At 39.4% G+C, this 10,187-nt stretch overlaps 1 protein-coding gene across 1 annotated transcript; it reads left to right on the top strand.

Moving 5' to 3' along the window:
• Positions 1-733: 733 nt before the first annotated feature.
• Positions 734-9,949, top strand: rab27a (RAB27A, member RAS oncogene family). Its single transcript, XM_030079668.1, has 6 exons — positions 734-965; positions 5,498-5,665; positions 6,825-6,904; positions 7,037-7,140; positions 8,819-8,942; positions 9,413-9,949. Exons 2-6 carry the CDS (start codon positions 5,513-5,515, stop codon positions 9,606-9,608), a joined length of 657 nt encoding a protein of 218 aa, XP_029935528.1. The 5' UTR covers positions 734-965; positions 5,498-5,512; the 3' UTR covers positions 9,609-9,949.
• The last annotated feature ends 238 nt before the right edge of the window (positions 9,950-10,187 follow it).

Genomic DNA, 10,187 nt, shown 5'->3' with positions numbered 1-10,187 from the left:
ACTGAAGCAATTCAGTTTTCACCTGAGGTTTTTTTTTTTTTTTTTTTTTTTTTTTGCCTTCATCCGAGCACCAGAGAAGGGTATGCAGGCAGTTCCTCCATACTTTCTCCTCTCTCAGTAGGCAGAATAAGGGTCGACCTCCAGGTGTGGTTTAAAACCCACTTTAGTCAGAGTACAATAAACCGAGCTGGTCCATGGAGCAACTGATTCAAAATCTGTATTACACCTGCTTTTATACCATCCATTAACTCCACCTATTGTGGGGCCAAGATCAAGCCAATTTTAGTTTTACAGACAATATGAATTTTTGCACCATGAAAACTCCTTCTTATATAATGGTGTTTTGTATAGTGTATATTTAAAAAGAAAAAAGAAAGCTTCATCAGGTTACATATCATGAATACTCTCTGACCAACTACATCCATTAATAAAATATATAATATAAGGGGCATCCCCCCCTTATGGACGGCACTGAGTGCAGTAAAATAAATATTTCAGATAGCGACATAGTGCAGTAAAACTTCCTGTGCCTCAACACTGTACACCAGCAGCTGACTAGAGTAGTTACTATCCACCTCTGCACCCCTGCATCCGTCCAACACAAGGCTTTCTCTCGGGCTGGAATTGATCAAAACCCTCTCAGACACCACAGAGGTCTATTGTGTTGAGTGTGTCAGTTCTCATGAATTGTGTTGCGACTTGCCACTCCACTTGTTGCTGCTGAATCATGACAAGCCTGGGGCTGGATGGGAGGAGCTGTTTCTCCACGGCATGAACACACCGCGGAAAGTTAAGTAGTGTGTGTAGTGTTAATGAGGCGAAGGCAGCTAATGCAACTAATGGCCCAAAGGGGCGACGAGGAAAGTACAGTCGTAATTTAGTTCACTTCTCGAACAGCCTCACTGTACTTTTACACTTATTATTAAGCACAAAAACCCCCGTCGCTCAGCAACGCCCAGGGGCTGGTAAGTGTTTTTCAGGAAATGTCATTCGCCGAAAACTCTTTCTAGCATCTGTAAGGAGTTAGCAACAGACTGACAAGTTTGCGTTTAACTTCACTTGTATGCTAGCTCGGTGATTTAGCGCAGGTGCGATAACCGTTAAACTACGTACGAACAACCGTTAACTTTAAATCTTCCCATAATCCGGAAACATTTATTTTCCTCTTGTGTGTTGGTTGTTTTTTCTTTACACCTGTTTCCTTCTCTTCTAAACTGCCATGTTAGCTGTTTTCGCTGGATGAACTGCTTTATCTGTTAGTATAAATCAGTCACTCAGCCTAAATGAGTGGTAATTAACACCTACCAGAGTTTAGAGGCCTTCTTGGACCCTGACGTCTGTTTCTGTGACAGACCAAGCTGGAAGGTTGCGAAAAAAAAAAAAAGGCAACGCTTGAATCCATATTATTTTAAAAAGGTGTTCTTTGCGTCTGAGAGGTCATCTGACCACCCAGGACAGCCACACGAGGACCAGCTGAGGGTCATTAGATGAAACTAATGTTTTTGATATAAGTTGGTTTGTTTCAGTTAATCAGTTTTATGAGTGTCTCTGTCTCATGGTGCGAACGAGTTGTCACTGCTGCCTCGTACATCCTCTTCATGTGCTGTAGGTCTTGGGCTGCTGCGCTGAGAAAACAGGGAAAAAAAGTTAGGACCGAGTAGTAAATGGCATTAGAAGCCAGGGTTTAAAGATGCTTGGCATTCCTATCGACTGTGGCAATTACTTTTACATAGATTATTTTTTTCTCTGAGTGACGTGTCATGTTAATGAGCATCGAGCTATTTTATGTCACAGTTTCCCTTCTGCTAAACCCCCTTTTCATCTTGTGGAGCCAGCTTTAGTTTATGGTATCTGCATATCCGCATTTTCCTGAGGAGCTGACAGGCTTTGTGTTGGACAGCTGCCCAGGGTGGGTCCTGCACTTCTTCTCGCCATCTGATTAAAGGCAGGTTTTGTTTGCTGGGCAGTAGAGGTGGTAGGAAATGCCTGGCAGGCCCTAAGTCACTCACTCTCACTGTCACAATTAAGTAAAAATGCCAGCTGAAACGGATATCAGCTGGCAGGGTACAACCTGCTGGTGCTCCTAACAATTTAACATGGTGTTGCACCACCTGGCAGAAGATGCACTCCCATAGGAAACGTCCAACTAGACAATCACTTGCTTTCAATAATGTGCATCTTTAGAATATTAAAAATGACATCCCTCCTCCACCATCATGCCCCAAGATTGTCAGACTAATTCATTTATATATTATAGCTGTCAAAACTAGACCCATAACCAGACGAAATGTTTACTAATAGCCCAAATTTCAGATAAGTCAGATGGTTATGTTGTGTTGTCAGTGCCAGACAGTGAGACACCCCTGCTGTGAGGCGGCTTCACCCCACCTGAAAGCGTTCAGTTACATTAGTCTGGGTGGATAGTTTTAGTGTCACATGATGTAAATGCCGTTGCTGAAAGCTTTTCACAGCAGGGGAATGCTGTGTTCTGTAGAACCTTAGTATTTTAGTGCAACAGGACCTCAGTTCTGTGTAAAGAGGTTCTAGGAAATATCAGATTGCTCAGAGAGTTAAACAGCAGTTGAACCCACATTGGTTTATCTATTTGATTATTGAGGCATAAAGGCTAATAAGGCAAAGTCTAAATGGGAATACTGTAGATCTCAGTATGGGTTAAGAGACATGTTAAGAGGAAGACTATATTCTTACAAAGTATTGATATTTTCTTCATCCTAACTCCTTTCCTTCTGTTCCACGTGAATAAACAGCTCATCCAGCATCAGTGCCATTAGTTTGGAGACATTAAAATCCAGTTGTCAAGTTGTCAGACAACAATTAACATACTGTGAGACTTAAGTGTTTCCTCACTGTTTCCTTACTGCACTCAGAGTAGTTGCCTAACATAACGGAAGATCATGCGCTGCCATCAAGGCTTTTGTGCTTCCTTGCACAGTTCTGATAAGACTTGGCAGAGTGATACAACTACAAAACGATCACAGGACTGGTGTGATCGTTTCACGCATGATTTTCTGGGCATGCATGTTTCTGTGTACATGAGCAAATTGTTTGGCTTGTTTGTCAGCTATAACGTTACACCTTACATGGACAAAATCTCGATTTTGCGATTCATATATTGTTTTGCATCGATTTAAAACATAAATTTGAATTATTATTAATAAATCGATTGAATTGATATATTGCCTAGCCCTACATGTTATCATTGTTTAAGAATTGTGCCCAGTATGTGATGGTCTTGATGAGCATCTCCAGTTCACAGATCTTGCCAGGATAGTGGGCTTGGTGATAACATGTGGTAATGCACTTACATAACCTTCAGCAGTGTAATTTCGCTTTACATAATAAGCAACTGCAAGTGAGTTCCCTCACTGAAGCAGATAGCAAGTTCATCTGGAAATTAGCAGGGCCAGTTTTCTGTCTGCAGCTTTGATTATGACATTAATAACAGGGGTGGATAAAAAAAACAATATTCAATATATCTGCTTGTAAACACTCACTTAAGTAGTGACTTTGATATCCAAATAGAATAAGTAGATGAGAAAGTATTTTCTCTGTTTGACTTGTAGCATTTCCATGTTACTGAAATTGTTTCAAAATGCATGTGGGGATTTTTGTGCACCAGACGACGTTTGCAACGGAAAATGACAAAAGATGAGTTATATCATGAAAGTAAAATTGAAATTGTTCAGATATTATTTTAATACCCTAACAAACTATCTATACCTGTGATAATAAGGCAGATAGTGAAAATGTATCAAGCTAATGATCAGGGCTGGGCAATATGTCAATATTATATCAATACTGCGATATAAAAGTAGATATGGTTTGGGTTTTTGGCGATCATAATGTTGTGATCTAGCAAAAGTGATATCCTTTTCCTGGTTTTAAATGCTGCATTTCAGTAAAGAGAAGGGATGCAATTTTTTTCACCTTTGCAATTCTAGAAGTTCTATTATTTGCCTCTATTTGCCTCTCTCTGAAGAAATGATTTATACGTTTTTAAATGTGTTATATAAACAGGCATTTTAAGAAGCAATTGCCAAGAGAGTCAGTGATTTTGCTGCAGAGATCAGGCCACAAGCAGGAGCACTGGACTTCATAGCTGTTGCACTTTGAGTTCATAGTTCACTGACCTTTAAGGCTGTTGATCAGCACATCACTGCCTCCAGGAACCATTTCCATCACAGTGTGTTTATCATGGATCTTGATTTTACACGAGACTATAAGCTGCTTACTCCTCAAGATGAAGGGTTCAGTGCTGGTCACACTGAAAGAATGCTGGACTTGTCTGAATCCTTTTCTATGCCATGGTCATATGATACAGGCTACGTTTTGCTAGTCTGCACTTGCAGACCTGCCGATGGAGAGTGTAACATCCAGCAGTTATGCTTGTGCTTGTCATGTTTACTGTGTAGCCTTAAATAAAGGTTGTATTTATATTCTATAAGTCTCATAGGCCAGAAGACAAAACAAAACAAAACAAAACAAAACAAAAAAAATCTGCTAATCAAGGGAAAGTACTGTGGAATGAAATCCTCCTTATATAATAGCTTATTACCTAATTTAGTATACCTGTGTTCTTGCTACAGTGCAGTGATAGTGCACTGACAAAAACTGAGATAACACCTGGTTTGATGTGTGTGAGTGGCTGTACAGAGATTTCAAGTGTTTTCATCTTAATATGTCAGCAAGACAAACTGCCTTAGTGCTCTGTAAGTTCTGCCAAGCCACATCATGCAGCAAGGATGGAGTCCATCTAAATATGATGGCAGTTATTTCAACTGAATGCAGTTCGCATAGGTGCAGTTTTACTAAAAAAAAAAAACAAAAAAACAGCAGACTGATAAATAGACGAGTCATCAGTTCTTCAGCTCAGCATGTTGTTCACTCTGCTCAAGAGGGCAATATCAGTCTTACAGTTGTTCATTTGAAACTTAAGTTTATATTACAATGGTTTGTGTTGCAACAAACAAACAAAACTAACTAACTAACAAACAACAAAACAAATTGCTTACATGTCATCAAAGAACCTCTGAGACAGTACACCCCAGCTTGTCTTGTTTGGGACAACCAGCTAATGCACTGCATCAAAGAAGTCCTGTTTGGAAACTGACAGTTCATAGCTTGCCAGAAAGACATACCACTTGTCCAATTTTTTTCCCACCTGCCCTGGATAACCAGACAACCGTAAATGTCGAACCCTCCATTCATGTTTGAGTGTATTGGCGAGCTATCTTGTGAAACTGGGTGGCTTCATATCCAGATTGTGTGTCACTGTGGTTCTCTGTCTCAATCATTTCTGTACTTAGCAACACTCTTGTTCTTTTACAACATTATTATTTGGAAAATATCTCAGTCCCTTAGTATATTTTTCACATTTGGGCATAAACCTAAATCTTGAAATACTTTGTCTTAGATTCGCAAAAGAAATGTTGATGCTGAATGTTCTCTTGTTCTCTTTTTTGTGTGTGTGTGTTAGATATAAGCACTCACTATGTCTGATGGGGAATACGATTACCTCATCAAATTCCTAGCCCTCGGGGACTCTGGAGTAGGCAAGACGAGCTTTCTCTACCAGTACACAGACGGCAAGTTTAACTCCAAGTTCATCACTACAGTGGGAATAGACTTCAGAGAAAAGCGAGTGGTACGTTGACCTCTCGCGCTCGAGTTGCATTGCATTTTGAATTGTTGGGTGTCCCTGTTTTTTTTTTTTTTTTTTTTTTTTTTTCAAACTTCTTGAGGAGCTATTCAACTAGTGAGTTTGTGCATAGATGAATAAGTCTGATATAAAAAAAAAAAAAAAAGCATGCATGTTTTCCACTTTCCCCATATCTTGGTTTCAGTGTGGTAGAAACATGTTTAGGAGCTTAAATGCATTCCCAATGCATTAAGCAAAACTCTTGCAACAAAAGACTACTGATGAGTGTTGAGAAAGGCATCTGCTTGGAGGATGACTAATGTTGCTGAGCGGTAGCACCCTCCTTAAGAATAAACACTCAATACCATAATGGCAAGCACCAGAGCAATACGGTATTTGGTGTTTACTCACTGATGCAACTGACCTCTGGCTTGCAATATATATAATAGCTTAACACAAGCTTCATCATAGCTTAACTGTGCATTGATAAATATTGAGTTAGTCCTTTTGCAATGCTTTGTCTTCCTGTAAAACTTAATGATATAGCAGTCAAACTGAATCAAGTTCAAACAGTTTCTGTTTAAAGCGAAACAATGCATTTTACTATGAAACGTTCTGGTGAGTGAAGCATGGCACGTGATTATTCTGTGTCGTCAAAGCAGCCAGAGATATCTTAACTGCCTTTCATTGTTAAAATCCATCTGTGATGGCACTACTGGTCAGAATTATCATGTTCACTTGCTCTTATACTGTGATGTCCCCACTACAAGTAATTTGCTCCCCACAAAGTAAAAGTATTGCAGTAAATGGTATTTTCATGGAAATATTAATGCTGGGTAATGTGTCGATATTAAATTGATATTGTGAGATACTGATATTATGAGACTATAGATATCATATGGGATTTGGATATTGCCTTATGTGTTGTCTTTGTATTTGGTCAAAGGAAATGTGACATCTGATTTTTGTCTATCACACAGCCCTAATGAAAATACAAGAAACTATTGCTTGTGGGACTATTGTTAAATAAACACACAATGACATAGAACATTAAGCAGCAGGATGAACTAGTAATTTTTCATTTCTTTGTGACCTCTGTGTTAAATGGAGTGCAAAGAAGACCCAGTTTGTTTGAGAAGACATCTCTTGTCTCTATGTCTCCCAGCTTTACAAGTCAAATGAAGGAGCGTCTGGCAGAGGACAGAAGATCCACATTCAGCTGTGGGACACGGCAGGACAGGAAAGGTACCTGAACTGATCTCTTCTCCTGCCATTTTCTCACGCTCACCAGTCTTGAGTTGTTTGTCGTAGTTGTTTGTTGTAGCTGCTTTACAAGGCGTTCCTCATGAAGTGCTTTTTTTTCCTGTATGGTTTCAGGTTTCGGAGTTTGACAACTGCTTTCTTCAGGGATGCGATGGGTTTCCTGTTGCTGTTCGACCTTACGAATGAGCAAAGTTTCCTTAACGTCAGAAACTGGATGAGTATGTCCTCATTTATCACATAATATGGACATTTCTTTTTGCCAGGTATGCGGTGCAGACAGAGAATTTGACCTTTTTAATTCTTGTTGACCACAGAGACGCTTAAATGAGCAGGTGTGGATTCTGATCTGGCTTGAACACCCTTGACAGTACACATGAAAGTTGATAGGCACAGACTGTTGTATGAAACACCATTTTACCTCCTAAATAAGCCTCCATGTGCACTGAAGCGCTCCAATATTTACTTATACCTGGGATTTTGCATACCACCATTTGCTTGGCAGTCCTAAATCCTCATGAAAAATGTAAATAGCTTTTCAGAAAATAACATAAATAAGAACTGTGCTGAAGAAATACCCAAGAGATATACTACATTCAGTTTCAGGGGTTAAACTATATCTACTACCATCACATTTGCGATTTTTGATTGTTGTGTAACTTTTAATATTGAGTTTTGCTAAATAAATGTGAATCATCTGCCATAACATTGAATATCTGAGCATGAATAGTTATTATACTTATTATTTGTATAGCTATAGTTACTGTGTTCCCATTAGTGATTAGTAAGTTCTGTTCCAATTGCTTGTTGCTAGCAGCGACAAAAATACAACAAACAAATGTTGTAGTCCCTTTTTAACATTTTTAGGGTTAGGATTAGCAGCTAGGTGGTTGGCATCATTTTCTGTAGACATGGGGGCCATGTCTTATATCAACTAAATAAAGCAAAATTATTTTAGGTACCAGGAGTTACATAAGTAGTTACAAGGCTTAAACAATTTTGTACAGGGGAGGGAAAGATTAATGACAAGACTGTGTATTTACGATGTATGCATGTTATAAAACAGCCACAGTAAATGGGAAAAACTGTTCACTGCTTACTACTTGTAATTATTAGTTGTGATAGACCTTTTTCACTGCAGACAATTGACATGAAACAGCAGGGAAACCCAGGGTTTAGTAATGACATTAATTAAGGTCCCATTTAGGTCTAACAGAGCCAGGGGTCTGCTATTATCAGTGTCACTAGTAAAGGTGTATTACAGCCTATGGGATAAATCAATTATTTCCACAGTGATACAGTGTACCTAAAACAATTCAAACTAAATACGTTTACATCCAAAAATATGTAATCTTAAATTCTGTTGATTGAATTCCTCTGAAATCAGGCCAAGGAATGAACATCACTTTAGTCTACCACATATTTCAGAATGGGAGCCATACAGTTGGTGGTGTGCTTACATCAAATAGTCAGCAACATGCTGGATTAGACAGGCATGAATCAGAGCCAGCAGGGTTGACGCTGACTTCAGCTCCCCGTTGAAGGAGAAAATTCACAAAGGTAATGTTACTTAAGGTTTTTTATGTCATGGAACAAAACATAGTACAGCTTTTAAGCAAGTGTGCAGAATAGCCTTGATTTCGTCATGTCTTGTAAATGTCTTCCATAGTTTGCATAGGTATTTAGACTATGCACCAAAAGGTGGAACTGCTAACTTTGTAACCTGCAAAATTTCGTCAGACTGTGTGTTTTCCAGCCCTGCAAAAAACCCCTCGGACAAATGACCCTTTATTTGTTTTCTCTCAAGTCCAGGTCCTTTGGGTTACAGCAGCTGTGCTCTAATCTACTAAGTGTAAAACTGGGCTAAATACATGATGAATTGCTGGTTGTGTTTCACAGGCCAGTTACAGATCCATGCATACTGTGAAAATCCAGACATTGTTCTTTGTGGAAACAAGTGCGACCTGGGAGATCAGAGGGCAGTCAGTGAAGACGAGGCCCGTGAGCTGGCAGAGAAGTATGGGTATGTGTCAGCTTGTATCCATCTGTACATGAACCTCTCCCTGAAACGTTTGTCAAGAAGGCAGTGGCTGCATTGTTTGTGCGGGAGAAGGTCAGACTAGATTGGTCCTCCTCGAAAGGCAAATATTTGTACACGTGTATAAAATATCCTGCTCCTGGCCCTTTTAGACACACCTTAAATGAATACAGAATGATTGGAAAGGATTTGTAAGTCAAAGTTTGTAACTGCAGCATAAAATGTATTATATTATCAGTCCAACATAATTATTTCATTATTATTATTGTTAAGAAAGGGATTTGGTTGGGCTACATTTTGTAAAACCTATAAACTTAGCAAATGAGATTTAATATGTATTTCAGTAGTTGTTCATTAAGCATGGAGTACACTGCATTTTTCTTTTTTTGATGAAAGTTGAAATGCCTGTTCTCATGCAAATGTGTGTCTCTAATTGTGAATTCTCTTCCATGCAGAATCCCTTACTTTGAGACGAGTGCAGCAAATGGGCAGAACGTTGGCCATGCCGTGGACGTCTTGCTGGACCTTATCATGAAGAGGATGGAGCGGTGTGTGGACAAGTCCTGGATCCCCGACGGGACTGTCCGAGCTAATGGACCCACCAGCCCGCCCATCTCAGAAGGCTCAGATAGGAGCAAATGCGCATGTTAGGTTTCCCCAGCAATGGGAAGCAGTTTTAGTTATCCCTCTGTAAAATACTGGTGTGCAAAATAGGAATGGATTACATTGGATCAGGCATCTAGGTTCATGGTGACATTGATTTTTAACAAAGCTAGAGTGTATATTATGTTTTATGTTAGGTAAAACTAACATTAATGGCCAACCACTGCCCCACAAACCTGCACGCTATTGATATATATTGATACATATATTATACTGTTATTTATATGTTCCTACTGTGCCAGAACAAAGTCAAGTGCCTTTTGAACACCGGCCTTTTCATTTGAATTCATGTAGTGGGTCTTTTTAATAATGGATTCATTCATACTGGCTAGGAGGGAGGTCATTTATTTCCTATCATACTTGGCGTAAAAGTCCAACACTGACCACCAGTTGAGTATGCGGATCACATTTCAAGCATGAATTTTGCGCTCCATGTTGACTGCCATATCCTCACAGCTCCACACGGTGCCGCAAAACAAGCTGCAATACCAAATATGCTATAAATATGCTGTTAATACTGTCTTTACCTGCTGTAACATTAATATGCATTTACACTGGAAGAAAGTC

The sequence above is a fragment of the Myripristis murdjan genome, chromosome 3 (genome assembly GCF_902150065.1).
Source record: "Myripristis murdjan chromosome 3, fMyrMur1.1, whole genome shotgun sequence".
Taxonomy (NCBI): domain Eukaryota; kingdom Metazoa; phylum Chordata; class Actinopteri; order Holocentriformes; family Holocentridae; genus Myripristis; species Myripristis murdjan.
Note: the sequence above shows the minus strand (reverse complement) of the source record. Positions and strands in the feature narration are given on the sequence as shown.